This window comes from Nannospalax galili, unplaced genomic scaffold (genome assembly GCF_000622305.1).
Source record: "Nannospalax galili isolate Female #2095 unplaced genomic scaffold, S.galili_v1.0 scaffold408, whole genome shotgun sequence".
NCBI classification, from domain to species: domain Eukaryota; kingdom Metazoa; phylum Chordata; class Mammalia; order Rodentia; family Spalacidae; genus Nannospalax; species Nannospalax galili.
In genome coordinates, this window is record NW_008358662.1 from 1,265,689 (window position 1) to 1,282,266 (window position 16,578).

Here is a 16,578-nt window from a genome sequence, read left to right on the forward strand (position 1 = left end):
GGAGACTCAGTAGAAAATGACTACCTACGGCTCTTAGAGTTGTGTTACAAGTTTAGGGCTCAAAGACAGAGCTACTGTGTTGGTGTGGCCTCCTGGTTCAATTGCTGTGAGCAGGCAAAAAAAGGTGGATTCCTGGGACCGTTGTCTTCCAGCCTCTCCTGAAAGTTTAAGTGTTCAAAGATGTTTTCAGAGGGAAAGTAAATTCTCCCCCACCTCCCTCTTTTTTTCTTTTCGAGAAGGAAAGGGGCGGTGTACCGCTAACATTAAGATCTTGCAACACTGGACATTTTTCATTTTAAGAAATCCCAGTATCACCAAATCCACACTTTTATTTTTTTTTAAATATTTTATTAATTTTTATCTTATTTTATGTGTATGCATGTATTGCCTACATGTAGGTAAGTGGCACCCTTGTCGTGCAATGCCCGCAGAGGACAGAAGAGGCCTTACGGATCCTCTGGAACTGGAGTTAGGAACAGCTGTTAGCTGCCATATGGGTGCTAGGATTTGAACCTGGGTCTTCAGCAAGAACAGCCAGTGTCCTTAACCTCTGTGTCATCTTTCCAACCTCCAAATCCAAACTTTTAAAACAAGTCAAGTAGGTAGTAGTTACCAAGGGCCTCATTTACAAAACGCTCCTCCAATGGTTTTCTTCTATTTAGCCATCAATCTCTACTTTCCCCATGTGGTTTAGAAAAGCATTCTCGGACTTGTATTTCATAAGCCAATGCAGTTTTGAAAAATAATACAGCTTTAGAAAAAAAATGTAAAGTTTTAAGAAAACATTTGCAATTATAGCGTTTAACCATGCTGGCTTATCAGGTGTGAAGACAGCAGCTCCAGGGCCAGTCTAAAGGCTGGGGCGTGCCCACCCGAGGCCCCGCCTTCCCCGCAGAGGCTAGCCACAGTCGCTCCGGAGGCACTCCCTTCCTCCCTCCGTTGGCTCCGCCTCCCTGAACTTTCCAGTTTTCACTGCAGACAGTCCCAGCAGCATCTAGTTAGCTCCTGCACTCCACACCCGCCCGTAAAACCTAAACATCGCCCGGCAGCGGGAGTCACGTGGCTGGCTGCAGGGCAGAGGGTTCTCTTAGGTTCCCAAGGCCAGTCCCGCCCCCGAGCGCGCTCCTGCCTCGGCCCCGCCCCCGCAGCCTCGCGGCCGCCCCCTCAGACGGCGACGCGCCAGAGGAAGCGCCCGGCAGCGAGCTCCGGGCGCCATTTTGGGTTCGGTTTCTGGGCCGAGGAATAGGGGCCGCTGGCGTAGCCGTGGTCGCTGAGGGAGTCTGGCAGTGACGAGGAGGTCCCGAGGCTAAGGACGCAGACTGCGCGGGACAGAAAAGGGACGCTGGTGGTGGGAAGCCGCAGCCGCAAAGGTGGAGCCGCGTCGGCGTCCGGCGCGGGAGCAGCGTCTCGGATGCGGGCGGAGCGCGGGGGGCCGCGGAGACGGAAGCGCGGAGCAGGGGCTTCGGGAGGCCTCATGTGAGAGCCGCCGCGGGCGCTACCCAGGGTGCTGCGTGGGGGAAGCCGACCCCGGCCGCAGGTACGGCGGAGGGAGGGTGGGCGGAAGGGCGGCGGCCTGGGGCGCGGGCACGGGGACCGTGCTGCGGTTCGGGAGCGCGCGCGCGGGGCGCGGTCGGAGACCTTGGCGCTGGGCGGGTGCGTTATCTACGGACTGGCCTTCTATACTGTCAACCTGGCGTGGTGCGTGCGCGGCGACCTCCCGCGGTTGGGTGGCTGGCGCGATCGTGCTCGCCCTCCGCCTCGCTGGAGCTGGTAGGGCGCAGGGAAGAGCCATTGGAGGCCAGGCCGGGACGGCGGCCCGGGAGGTGGGAACGCCCTGCCACAGCCCAGTGGAAAACTTGGTCAACTTCTGGTGAGTCCTAGCGCCTGCTTTCTGTGTGCGCAGCTGCCGTGGAGCTGGGGCCGCGGTCAACCAGGTGCCCGGTAGTGGTAGGCCCGCAGCTCCGAGCCGAGAGGTGAGCGACTGGGGCTTTGTTGCTAATGGTGTCGGTGTAATTCGCCTAGATCTTTTAATTATGTTTTTTTTTGTTGTTGTTGTTTTATTATTATCCTTGAACTGTTTATAAAAATGCCATCTATTCCCGGTATTCCATATGGGTGACCGCTGGATTTAGTTTTCACGTCTTTAATGTCTTGTATTTCAGCCGAAGAATGCCTATTAGCCAAAGCAAGAGATGATCAGGACATGATGGAAATACGATGCTAAGGCAGACGTTTAGAGCTTAAGTGTAAATGGTGTTTTAAAACCACAGCATGCCTGTGTATACAGATGTCCAAGCAAGGCACACCCAGCTAAGTGCTTATTAGTTCTCTGTCAAATTGACTCCTGGTTTATGGAGTTGTTGAATTAGCACAACTCGTTGGTGCTGCTCAACGAGTTGGAAGATTTTCTTCATGAGTGTGCTTTTTGGGCACTTGCTAATAATATCAGCAAAAGTTTTAACTACCATAGTTGTACGTTTTGGGTTTCTGAAATACTGCAGGAAAATTCATTGATGTTTATTGTCCTGCTTTAGCACTCCATGCTACCCCAGTTTTAATTTAAGAAGCGTTTTCAGCCGGGCGTGGTGGCGCACGCCCGTAGTCCCACCACTTGGGAGGCAGAGGCAGGCGGATCTCTGAGTTCAAGGCCAGCCTGGTAGTTCTAGGACAGCTGGGGCTACAGGGAGACCCTGCTTCAAAAAGACCAAAAAAAAAAAAAAAAAGCGTTTTCACTTTGACTAAGAGGGCTGTATGTATAAAGTCCACTGATGTAAATTATTTGTATACTAGTGAATGCTGTGAATTAACTCTGTTCAGCAGTTTCATGTGTAAATAGTGAACCAAATAAAAAGCATTGGGAATTTTGAATGAAAACTAACTTGGGCCAGGCTTGGTGGTGCATGCCTTTAATCTTCAGCACTCTGGAGGCAGAGGCAGGCTGATCTCTGAGGTGGTGGAGGCCAGTCTCTGGTCTACATAGTGAATTCCAGGCCATCTGAGGCTTCAGGGAGACCCTGTCTTGAAAAAACTGAACCTCCTTCTCCCCCCCAAAAAAAACCAATAAGAAAAAAATAACTTGGAAAAGATATTTAAAATTTTACTAGGTGTTCCTTCACTGATGTTATTTTCATTCCTAAATGAGGATAGTACTTATATCTTAACAGTTGATCTTGTTTTTCTATTCATATAATTATGACAACTTCATAATGCCTATGACAGTGTACATACTTTTTCAGCTACTTATTAACTAGTAAGTTCTTTGGTACTTATACTTTGGTAATTATGTATTTTGTTTATATTTAGATCAAGAGCATGCTGTTCGTTAGCATTGGATATTTGTATGTTGTCATCTGTGATCTGCCCCTCCCCAAACATGGAATGATATTGATACTTCATTTAAAATAGGGCTGTAATGAAGATTTGCTATCTTTAGGACTAACAAAATATTGTTCAAATTTATTGTATGACTAAGACTGCCATTTTTTTCCCCCCGAGTTCATATACTTAAAATGAACCATTTAGAGAAAAAATAAAATAAAACCCACCATTCCTTCCAAAGGAACCATTCAATCTGTCCTTAAGTTGAATAGTTCTGGTTTTAGAGAGTTTCTCGAAAACAGCTGATCAGCATCCCACAATAAGGGCTAGAAATTAGTAGGACTGCTTCATTCTGCTTTGAATCAGTCAGAATTCTGAGTAGTTTTTGTAAGGAGAAATTATAAGTCTTTGGTAGCACATGCTTAGTTCTTTGACCCAAATTTGTAAATGCTAAATTTAGAGTAAACCTTCTGGATAAATTAAAGTAGGAAAATGGGTCATAGTGAGTGTGTTATCTTTAGTGGTTTTTTTTTAGTCTTTTTGAGACGGAGTCTCCTTGTAGCCCCAGCTGACCTGGAACTCACTGTGTGAAGAGGACATCAGATCCCCTGGAACTGGATGGAGTTAGGGACAGTTGTTAGCCAACATGCGGGTGCTGGGAAGCAAACCCAGGTCCTCTGTAATACGTTGAAGAAACCACATTCTAGTATCCTTAGATGACTCTTAAGAAACAAGAAAGGGGAGGCTGGAGAGTTGGCTCAGCGGTTAAGAACACTGGCTGTTCTTGCAGAAGACCTGGGTTTGAATCTCAGCACCCATATGGCAGCTAACAACTGTCTGCAACTCCAGTTCCAGGGGATGTGACAGCCTCTTCTGTCCTCTGTGGGCATTGCATGACACGGGTGCACTTACATACATGTAGGCAATACACTCATACACATAAAATAAAAATAATAAAAAAATATTTTAAAAAATGAGAAAGGGGTGCTCGGGGACGGGGCCTGGGCAGTCAGCACCTGCCTGGCTCCCTGGGTTAAGGATGGTGCTGGCCTGTGCTGTGTGGGAGTTCCTAACTGGTCCTGCTCTGGGTTGTCGGGAGGAGCACACTCTTGGCTGTAACTGCTCCAGGTGTGAAAGTTTACAAGACATTGTCAATGGATCACTGCTCCTACATCTTTTCTGGCTGCAGCTAGGGCTCTAAGCCGTGGCATTGCTGCTTACCAAAGGAGAAATGCTATGGTGATGCCACTCACAGTGTGGCAATTGGTTACTTGTTTAAGTCTGAGCTCAGTGCCTGCTTCTCCAGACTTCTCATCCACAGAACAACAATTCCTGCCTGGACCCTTCGAAAGCACAGCAGACATCTGCCAAGCCAAACAGGCCTCAAACCACTCCTGCCCCACCATACCTACATTGGAATGCTGTCATGAAGATGTGCAATTACCGAGGGCTACATGACAGACTCTCTCCTCTGAAGAGTGAAACCTCTGGACAAGGAAACAGGTATCAGCATGATGGTAGCAGAGACTTCATCACCAAGGTGCAGGAGCTGACTTCTTCCAAAGAACTGTGGTTCCAGGCAGCTGTGATCGTAGTTGCTGGCTGGTGGGCTGATTTTAGTGTTGCTCCTCATGGTGCCTTGAGGATGCTGGGAAGTGAGAACTGCAGGATCAGTGGCAGCAGATGCTCTCTTGTTTGCACAGTACCTTTCATGGACACCATCCTAAGAAGGGGCAGGTGACAAAGTTAGACTTGGAGTGCATGGTGTGCGTCAGTGGGCAGGAAAACTGCTGTCCGACCTCAGCAAGGAAAAGAGTCTCTCCTTCATGCACTGTGCATGTGCAGTGGTCACGGGAATTGTATGAGGGTTGTATATGAAGTAGAAACTTCTTGAACCCTTGAAGGCCTTCTGAGTTTTGCTGGCCTGGAGCTCATTGTCTGGAAACAAAACTATTCACGTAATCTAAATCTTGAGAAAGAATGATCTCTACAAAGAGAATCTTGGAATTTCTTCTGAAGCATTATTTGCATAGACTCCTACAGCCAAATGGATTATTTGCTTTAAAATTAAAAGAAGAAGAGAGGACTATGTACACACTATTACCAGGGTTATTTGCATCTCAGGGAGCGGGAATTGAATACCTAAATAAATGAAATGTGTTCTGTGTAAGCTCCTGCATCTTTATTGTAAAGATTTTTAAAATGTATATTTTCTGGAGAAAAAAAAGAAATGAGAAAGTATCACTGTAGATTTCCTTCTATAGTCACTTTACATAGTTGACTGGAACTTTTGAATTACAATTTTTGGTGCACTTTAAATCATAAGTAGTGTATATTTGAAGGTAGATAATTCAAAATCACTTGCCAAGAATGTATAGAAGTTACAAAACCATAGTTGGTCTACAGACCATTAGCATTTTTCATTGTATTTTTATATTCTTGAATTGTTGGTTCACTTTTTTGTGCATATTTCTGTTTAACTCTACAAATATAAATGCACATCTCAGTGATAAAAAAATGAATATTGGGTTTATTTGTGATTAGAAGTTAAGAAGGCTGAAAAAAAATGATTTTTTTTTTTCAACATAGGATGAAACGTGGAGGAGGAAGAGACAGTGACCATGATTCACCTGAAGAAGGCCCTGCAGAGAAACCAAAGAAACTGAGGACTACACATGAGCAGTCTCAACCTTGTGACTGGGGTAATCTCCTGCAGGACATTATTTTGCAAGTATTTAAGTATTTGCCTCTTCTTGACCGGGCTCATGCTTCACAAGTTTGCCGCAACTGGAATCAGGTATTTCATATGCCTGACTTGTGGAGATGTTTTGAATTTGAATTGAATCAGCCAGCTACATCTTACCTGAAAGCTACACATCCAGAGCTGATCAAACAGATTATTAAAAGGCATTCAAACCATCTACAATATGTCAGCTTCAAGGTAATACTTTAAATTTTTCTGTTAAGAAGTAAAGCATTTTTACTGGCTTTATATATATGTATGTATGTGTAAATGTATATATAGTCAGGGTTGAGATGGACAGATTGTAGGGGAGAGAGTGTTTGAAAAGATGTTCTCTAAAATGATAATGCAGTGAACTGATAACTATATTTATAGAATTACGATATGCAAAGAGAAATGTAAATATGTGCGTGAGTAAGACATGTTTTCTTTTCTAAGGTGGACAGCAGCAAAGAATCAGCTGAAGCAGCTTGTGATATATTATCACAACTTGTGAATTGCTCTTTAAAAACACTTGGACTTATTTCAACTGCTCGGCCAAGCTTTATGGATTTACCAAAGGTATCTGCTGGTTTTGCTTTATTAGCTATCACAGAGAAAGCCAGTGAAAACCTCAGTGTTGTTAGAGTTGACAGTGAGAGTATGACAAAAGTTGTATGTGTAATGGAATCCTGTTCAGAATGTGAAGAAATAATATTTAAAATATCCTTTTAAAATTACTTTGTTCTTCATTGGTGAAGTTAAAGAATAAATGAATTTACAGATTATCCAGGAAGGATTGAAAGAAACTGAGTAAATAAAATGAGGGAAAACCTATCAGAAAAAAAGAAACATAGATGATTCTTTTTGAGCTTTCTAATTGTTGCAATTAGAGTTAAAAGTAGAAAATGCCAGTAGAGCCTACTTTCAAACCCTTCTGGTAAATGTACTGGAAAGGTTTATTTTTGAACAAAGAATGTCAGCATAGCTTAGATTAGCTTATAGATTTTATTTCAAGAAACCATTTATTTTTGTAACAGTTTGTTAGTGTATATGTTCTAACAAAGTCTCATACATGATTCAAGATAGTCTCTACCTTACAACTATTTTCCTAAAAATAGTTATTTTTTTACATCTATTTTTTTATGGGGAGGTATTGTACATGTGCTGGGGTCAGGGACAAATTAAGCTTGTACTTTTCCATCTACTATGTGGATTCCAGGGATTGAAGTCAGGTTGTGAGGCTTGATGGCAAATGTTTTTACCAGTTGATCCATCTTGCCAGTCCACAACTATTCTCTTTGAAACAGAAAAATAAGAATTGTCCCTTCTTGATAAAGGCCCCTCATATGCCAGCTAATGTTTAGTATGTTAGTATCCAATAGTGATTTGTGTGTGTGTGTTGCTGAGGATACACTTAGATCTCACAAGTGTTCTACTATTTGAGTTATACCCCAGATCAGTCACCAGCAATTTGAAAAAACGTTTGTTTTCTTTTATTAATGATACCATAAGCTAAGTTATGCAGATTTTTTAAAAGGGTACAGTTTAATTTACTAGAGTGACTCAGGAAGGAGTATTATTAGTAAATTGTACATCATGACCTAGGTGATTGTTCAATTGAAGAGCAATACCAAATGAAACATAATGATTTTAAAGCCTCTAATTGATTTTTAATTTTCATTAAGTCTGTACATTTTAGATAGTGTTTTCTCATAGGCTAAAGAACAAAATATGAGCAAGAGAATCTGTTCAACATTTTAAGATTCTAAGAACTTGAGTTAAATGCATAATTCCTGAATTTGTTTGATTCCAGGCCTTCTGCAAACAGTCTGCATGCTTCTCACTGAGATGGTTGTTAGGGTTTCCTCTATGAAACTCAGTTACACAGTTACTGATTAAGTTACTTAATCAAAATTGCAGTAATCATTTATTTAGTAACAGTGAGGATAAAGTAAATTGAAGAATGTGACCAAGAAGGTATTTTCTTGTACTTTTCTTGTCTGTTAGCCTGGCTTCATCCTCTGACACTGCTGTGGAGAATTTATAAAGGTAGGTGCAAGATAAGATTGGTTACATAGACATTATGATGGAGCCTGCCTTGGTTTTTCTTCCCTTTCCCAGGTTATTTAGCTATTGGTTGTAGCTTATTTCAGTTCTGAGTCAAAGTCTGAACATGCTTTAATGCTTATTTCTGTATAGTGGTTCCTTTTGATCAGATCTGTGTTCAACAGATGTTTATGAAAAGTTGAAGGATACTCTTTAATATATTTATGAACAAAATATCAGGCAGAAGTCTGAAACATTTTAGATATTTTAAGAGAGTTTTAAATATGGAATTTTTATGATTTTGGTTGTTTTGAAATTAATTTTGATATGTTTCCATGTTCCAAGTGAGTTATAACTTTTGAATTGATTAAATTGTAATGACTGTGCCAGTAGTTTCTGTTTAGATGGTTATTACTGTGTGATGTTGTAGCTTCCAAATATGATGATGTGTTTGAAAGAGATTCTTACTCTGGGTTCCAGGGTTCTCAAACTTAGAAGGGATTGCAAGTGATTTAGGGACATTCTGAGGCTTAAAATTACATTTTCTTCCATAGGTTAAAAAAAGGCTTTTCTCAGAGGTGGAAATGAATCCTCTTTCTTGACCATACTTTAGAGTGCAGGGGTGCTACCTTTTCAACAGTTTCAAAATTCATTATTAGATGGGCCATATCTGGCTTTGTAGGTGAACCTTTAAGAATTGTCATTTCTAAAACACTGAAACAATGTTTTACTCTTTTGTCTTGCAGTCTCATTTTATCTCTGCGTTGACTGTTGTGTTTGTAAACTCCAAATCTCTGTCCTCGCTCAAGATAGATGATACCCCAGTAGATGATCCATCCCTCAAAGTGCTAGTGGCCAACAACAGTGATACACTCAAGTTGCTAAAAATGAGCAGCTGTCCTCATGTCTCTCCAGCAGGTATGTTGTGTTTTTTGCCAGGCATTTTAATAAAATACATTGTTTATCAAATAAAAAAAACTGTTTAATGGTTTTAGTAGTTCTGTTAGTGCACTTGTGGGTGGGTTAATAAGATTGTTTTTCTCCTGAATAAACATCTTTGGTGTTGTAATACAGTTTAGCATAGTAGTATTTTAGCCTAGGCTGATTTGCCACCCTATTTTCCCATTAGTTTATTTGGAAAATTGAGTATAGCATGTGATAGAAAATTAATAAATACAGCCGGGTGTGGTGGCCCATGCCTTTAGTCCCAGCACTTGGGAGGTAGAAGCAGGTGAATTTCTGTGAGTTCAAGACCAGTCTGGTCTACATAGTGAGTTCCAGGCCAGCTGGGGCTACAGGGAGACCTTGTGTCAAAAAGACCAACAACCCCCCCCCCCATTTAAAATAAAAAGAAAATGAATAAATAAAGTGAGGAAAGAGGGGGAGAGGTTTATTAGCTCCTTGATGCTGGGACAAAATACCTGACAAGTGTGACTTAAAGAAGGAAGGGTCTACTTTTGCTCAGAGTTTGAGGATACAGGCCATAATGGTGCAGAAGGCATTGTGGCAGGAGCATGAAGTAGCTGGTCACATTACATCATCTGCAGTCAGGAAGCAGAGGTGAAGTGGGACCCAGTTAAAAACCACAAGGCCTTCCCCTAGTGACTCATTTCTTCCAGCTAGGCCCCACTCTCTTATTTTTATTTTATGTGTATGAATGTTAATGCCTGCATGTATGTAAGTGTACCCATGTCGAGCAATGTACATGGATGTGAGAAGACAGCATCGGAGTGCCCTGAAACGAAAGTTATAGATGGTTGTTAGCTGCCATGTGGATACTGGGAACCAAACCGTGGTACTCTGGAAGAGCATCTCTGAGCCCCCCTGAGCCATCTCTCCAGCCCCCTTACATCGTCCTCTTTTGATTCCTTCCTGTCTTTTATTGTGCTGTTTAGCAAAGTAGTCTTTTTATGTTCTTGCCATAACTAAGGGTTGGCATTCCCGCAGGGAAATGACTCTGTATTGAATGGAAATCTCTTGCTTGCTCTCCCAAATCACTCACGAGGGTCTAGGTGATAGAAAAGCTAGATCTGTTTAGTTGTCTTTTTTAGATTATCAATAAGTATTACAAAATAGAAGCTAAGACCGGTCTTTGGAAAGTATTTTATTTGTGACCTTGATCACATTTTATTGTCTGCATTACAGGCCTGCTCTGAGAGTAAGGTCCATATCAAATAGCTTCATATTGTACAAGGTCCTTTGTATCTTGACCGCCACCTATCTTGTTCGCTGTCCTTTCACTAGAGCCCTATGGAACTGCAGGGTTTTTTTTGGGGGGGGGGGGGGGGTTTTTTTTTTCACTCGCGTGTTTTTTTTGGGGGGGGGGGGGGATGTTTTGTTTTTTGTAACCTTGGAGTATTGTTAGTACGCTGTACCTTTCTGTCTCTGTCTCTGTCTCTGTCTCTGTCTCTCTCTCTCTCTCTCTCTCTCATATATATCCCCGCCTTAAATTTATTCATCCAGTTGACTGTAGTACAGCTTTCAAACTTCAGCTTAAGTTATCCATTTAAATTCCTTTCTCGTTTAACTCTCCCGTAGGCATCCGTGTTTCCATAGTATTCTGAACATAACAGCATTTATCTCACTGAAAACTAGAATCTTTGGGTCTAAGGTTTCTCTGAGAAACTAAGCCCATTTTTCTATCCTGGTATACCTCATACTCACTTTTTTATGAAATATTTACATGAATTTTATAGTAGTGTACGTTTGCTTGGTCCCATCTAATGGCTTTTGGACTAGTTCAATAAGGAAGGAAAAAGAAAGACCATTTCTTACATAAATTTTGATTGCAAAGTATAACTACGTAATTTTAACTTAAAATCTTATTTGCATATATTGAATAGCTTCTTAGAGTTGGAATTCTGAACTTTTCTCTTGTACATCACTGAACATTTTATCAGTTTTCTATTTGTATATGGCTGTTATAATTGTCTATAACTAGACCTCTAGGTACCATGTGACAACAACTTGCTTCTTTGTTACACTCTGGATTGCTTTCTTGATTGTTGTTTCTTTTAAAGCTTTCTTGTATTATTTTTATAAATTTTTTAAAGTGTGTGTGTGTGTGTGTGTGTGTGTGTGTATGTGTGTGTACATGCTCATGTGCCATGGCATGTGTGTGGAGGTGGACAACTGAAGATCAGACTCGGGTCATCAGACTTGGTGGCAGGTACCTTTACTGACTGAGCCGTTTTACAGGCCTGAAACTTGTTTTTGTTTCACCTATACTAGCTACTTTCTTTGTTAAATTCTATAAACTCTGGGCAGTGTCATTGTCTTTCACTGTGTATTAGTACCTTGTAATATCACTGAAACTACAGAATTATGAGTTAAACTGCTGGCCCAGTGTTCTAAAATGTTTTGCTGCACTTCAAAATAAAGAACTTTCTTTCTGTCCATTTTCCAAATCTCTTACTTTGCTCTGCCCCATCCCACCCCACTTCACTTCTCCCTTCCTCCTCCCCCTCCCCTTTCTTTCCCTTCCCCCTCTTCCCCCCTTTCCTCCTCTCCATTTGTTTTTTTGCTATTAGTGATTTGCACAACCCATCTAGTCACTGAGATCTGGCAACTCTTATCAAACCAAATATGCCTTGCTTGTGCCTTTCTCCATCTCTGTACTAACTTCTCTAGTTCAGACCACCACAGTCTGCACAACACCCTGTTAACTGGTTTCCTATTTGTCAGCATAGCTCCTGTGTAATGTGATTCTGTGCAAGAGTAATTGTGTGTGTGTGTGTGTGTGAGAGAGAGAGAGAGAGAGAGAGAGAGGGAGAGGGAGAGACTTGTTAGTGTGGGTGTATACACATGCATGTAGGTGCGTTTGCATGTGTGTTCATGAATGTGGAGGCCTGGAGGGGTGTGGGTATGTTACATGAAATTCACTTGTTAGTGTGTATATGCATGCAGTGCATTTTCATGTGTGCATATGCATGCAGAGGTCAGAGGTCTTGCTCTTTATGAGAAGAACTAATGAATGATTAGTTACTTAGTATTCTACCTTGTTGATAAGCCAACGTTTGCATTTTATAGATCTTTTAGATTGGATGCTTGTTTCTAGTTTTTTTGCTACGATTTTAAAAATAATATTTTGGCATGTAGCTTTTGCTATTGCTATGCTCTTTCCCCAAGTAAGTTGTGTTAATTTATACTACCAATGTACCATTGTCATAGTACTTTTACTGAAAAAGAATTTATATGCCAGGGCTGAGAGATGGCTCAGTGGTTAAGAACACTTGCTGTTTTTCCAGAGAACCCAGGTTTGATTCCCAGCCACCCACATGGTGGTTAACAGTCATCCATAACTCCAGTCCCAGAGGAATCCAATGCCCTTTTCTGACCTCTGTGGGCATCGCACAACACAGGTGCACTTGTATACATGCAGGCAATATGCTCATACACATAAAATAAAAATAAATAATAATATAAGAAAGAATATGGGGCTGGAGAGATGGCTCAGCAGTTAAGAGCACTGACTGCTCTTGCACAGGACCTGGGTTCACTTCCCAGCCACCCACATGGCAGCTACAAGCTGACTTTAACCCCAGTTCCAGGGGAATTCAATGTCCTCTTCTGACCTCCAAGGCATTGCACAACATGGGTGTACTCACATACATGCAGGCAATATACTCATACACATAAAAATAATTTTAAAAAATGAACAAATAAATTTTATAAGACAGTATATATGCTATATAACTCATAATTCATTATAAAGTGTGCAATTTATTGGCTTTTAGTGTGCTTACAGAGTAGTATATACATCATCACCACTGTGAATTTTAGAACATTTTTATTATCCCCAAAGAAAGCATAGCTGTCACCCCCTAGAAACTTCACTTCAGTCTCTTAGGCAGCCACTGCTCTGTTTTCTGTCTCTGAAATTTACCAGTACTGGATATTTCACATAAATGGAAATATACCATATGTGGTGTTTTTGTTTTTGGGGTGTGTGTATGTGTAAGTCTGTTTGTCTGTCTGACTTCTTTCACTTAGCAATCAAAGTTCAGGGTTTATCTATGTTAGATAATATATTAGAATTCCATTCTTTATTGCTAAGTAAGCATCCATTATCCGGATATAGCCCATTTATCTGTTGATCAGTTAGTGGATAGTTGAGACGTTTTCTTCTACTTTTTATAATTTTACTTATTTTATTACATTATTTTTATGTGTATGAGTGTTTTGCCTGCATGTGTGTAGATGGACTACATACGTGCAGTGCCCACAGAGGCCAGAAGAGGGCATTGGATCCTCCTGGTTACTGATGATTGTTAGCTACCATGTGGATGCTGGGAACCGAACCTGGTCTTCTGCAAGAGTAGTCAGTGCTCTAAACCACTGAACCATCTCGTCAGCCCATTTTTTTCTTCTTTTTGGATAACATGAATAATGCTTGTATGACCATTCATATACAGTGTTTGTGTGGGCATATTAATTTCTCTTGTATACCTAATTGTGGGATTGCCAGATCATTCAGTAACTGTTTACTCACTTGAGGAACTGAATGTCAACACTAGTGTTAGGATAGTAAAGTTACCACAGGATCAAGTCATCCTTCTCCTAACAGGGAAGCAGCAAATAATTAAACAAGGATGTCTTCTGGGAGCTCCAAACCAAGACATCAGGGAGGATTCTCCAGAACAAAAACAGTGAAACCTAAAAAGTTGGGATGAAGGTAGAGAACTGCCATTTTACTTTCCTTTTGTATGTCTTCAGTAATCCTGTTTATCTTTTTCATTACACCCATCCTGGTTGGTTGGTGTGAACTAATATCCTTGGGATTTGCATTTTCTTGGTTTGCTGAGGGCAGATGGCTCAATCGCTAAGAGCCTAGCTCTTGCAGAGGACCTGGGTTTCAGTTTCTAGCCACCTACATGGAAGCTAACAACCATCTGTTAACTCCAGTTCCAGGGGATTTGATGCCCTCTTCTGGCCTCTGGGGGCATTGCATGCATGGGTGCACTTGCATATATACAGGCATAACATGCATACACATAAAATCAAATAAATCACTTGCATTTTCTTTTCCTTTCTTCCCCCTTTTTTGTTTCCTTTTTGAGTTTTGTTGTCACAGGGTCTGACTCTTGGAACTCACTGTGTGACCCAAGTTAATTTTGAACTCTGGTCATCTTCCTAGGATGTGTGAACCATCACACCAGGATGCATTTGCTTTTTATTTTATTTTTTGATGACCCCACTCTCAGGAAGGTCTGACTATGTAGCCCTGGTTGGCCTGGACTCACTGCAGATCAGGCCTCCAGGTCAGAGATCCACCTGCCTCTGCCTCCCAAGCATGTGCCACCATGCCTAGCCACTTGATGACTTTTGATGTTGAGTATCTTTTCATGTACTTATAGACCATTTGTGTATCTTCTTTGGAGAAATGTCCATTTGGATCTTTTCCCTATTTTTTTTCCTTTGCCTGTTTTTAAAATCATATTGTCCTTTTATTTTTGAGTTTGTGTTTGTTACTGTTTTGTGTTATGTATTTAAACACCTATAACTAGCATATTAGTATTTTTCTGGTTGAATAGCTAACTACAAATCTAACAGCTTTCACTGACACCTATTTATCAGTTGCAGGGCAGAGTTGTAGGCAGGTGTCAGCTGGTTTTATGTTCACCATCTTAGGCTGAAATCTGAAATTGTGTCAGTCCAGTTGGATTACTGTCTGGAAGCTCTAGGGGAAGTCCACTTCCACTCTCATGTTGCTGAATGAATTCATTTCTTTATGGTTGTTGAACTGACACCTAGCTGTTTATAGGAGGCTGCTGGGGCAAGGGGCATCATTCTGCTGTTAGAGGCTGCTTGCATGTCTTAAAGTCAGCAATAACACATTGAGTCCCATTTGTGCCAATTCCACCTTCCTTTTCTGCAACTATCCAGAGGAAACTCTGCTTTTAAAAGAGCTCATGTGATTAGATTAGGACTGTCTAGATAATTTATCTTATACAGACAGCTGCATCATAGCATAGCATAATGATAGAGGATACCACTCACCAAATCCATGGAGACTAGGCACTAATGTGGACTCTTCGGTTGGAAGAGGAGTGCATTTTAAAGTTATTCCTGCCACAGCTGCATTAGAAGTTTCTCTTAATTTCCATCTTGCAATTTTGGGTATGATTTCTCTTTGTATCAAGCGTTCTGATATTGCAGAGAACAGAGATGTCCTTAGGTTATTTGGGTGGTTAGAGTATATTTCAAAGTATGTTTGTGTCTCTTAGGCAGAATGGAAGTTTGCAGTGGCTGACCCTAGTGAAGCACATAGATCCATCACTCTCTCTCATGCAATCTTATTTTGGTGGTTCATTTTATTTCTTCTCTGATTATTTTGCCTGTTTTCTTCCACTGCTATAAAGCTTTGACTTGTTGATGGGCCTGTCTAGACTTCTTAAGCAACAGTTAGTACATGTATTTAGACTCACTTGGCTTGTTTTTGTATTCTGGATTTCCTATCTTTAGCTAGTTGTCTCTACTTCAAAATAGAGAGAAATGCCATTTCGTTTCCTAGATTTTGAGCATTTGTAGGATAAGATATTTAGTACTTGCAGTATATTTTGTGAAATAAATAGTAATGAAAATGTGTATGCTTTGTTTTTTCCTATCCCTGTTCTAAACATAATGGACTGAGTGAGCTGTTTATCACATAGTATAGAGTGCTGCCCTGGGGCAAAATTCTCATCTGGAGTCACTTTGGCAGTCATATTGATCTTCAGAGAACTCATCTGTTGTTAAGGGCAACCATGGTGTCCTGAGTATGGGAACTATTTAAGGAACTGCTTTCAGTAGAGCTTCCAGACTCCTAACACATATTTTCATTAATGTGAAGTGGGTGGTTAACCTTGACTCATTTATGGTAGTGATAGATTTATAATTTTTCTTAGAAACATACTACTAGTACTTATACTCTGTAGTTGTTTGATGGAATTATTTTACTTTGTAAATGTTTTATTTTGTTCATAAATCAGTTTTATATGATTATATTTTATCCCATTTCTCTATATTTAGGATTAAATTTAAAAAAACCTTTTTTTTTTTTCCGGTCTTTTTGAGATTCTCCCCCCCTGTACTTATACTTGTTTGATGGAATTATTTTACTTTGTAAATGTTTTATTTTGTTCATAAATCAGTTTTATATGATTATATTTTATCCCATTTCTCTATATTTAGGATTAAATTTAAAAAAACCTTTTTTTTTTTTTTTTTTTTTTTTGGTCTTTTTGAGACAGGGTCTCCCTGTAGCCCCAGAGATCTGCCTGCCTCTGCCTCACAAGTGCTGGGATTAAAGGTGTGCAGCACCATGCCCAGAAGACAGACTCATTTTTAATGCTACTAACACTTAGATGTTTGCACATGCATCTCTAATCTCTATGTACCTGATTATTACTAGTCACAGTTGATTATGTTCAGATCCTTGGCACCTGAGTATGGATATAAAGTCATTTCAATGGTAATGTTTATCACCTCTACTAATTAACATGAAGTAA

The 16,578-nt window shown here is 40.7% G+C and overlaps 1 protein-coding gene across 4 annotated transcripts in view; it reads left to right on the plus strand.

The window, feature by feature from the left end:
* Nucleotides 1–1,161: 1,161 nt before the first annotated feature.
* Nucleotides 1,162–16,578, plus strand: part of Fbxl3 (F-box and leucine rich repeat protein 3) — a 20,758-nt gene continuing 5,341 nt past the window's right edge. Inside the window, exons 1-5 of one of the 4 annotated variants that reach the window (XM_008822010.3) lie at nt 1,162–1,537; nt 4,625–4,821; nt 5,908–6,259; nt 6,500–6,622; nt 8,836–9,007. In XM_008822010.3, coding sequence (XP_008820232.1) covers nt 4,745–4,821; nt 5,908–6,259; nt 6,500–6,622; nt 8,836–9,007 — 724 coding nt within the window. In that variant the 5' untranslated portion in view covers nt 1,162–1,537; nt 4,625–4,744. Of the gene's footprint in view, nt 1,538–1,588; nt 1,871–1,950; nt 1,974–4,624; nt 4,822–5,907; nt 6,260–6,499; nt 6,623–8,835; nt 9,008–16,578 lie in introns of those variants that run through there. The other 3 variants (XM_008822012.3, XM_008822011.3, XM_029558111.1) reach the window with 3 other exon arrangements.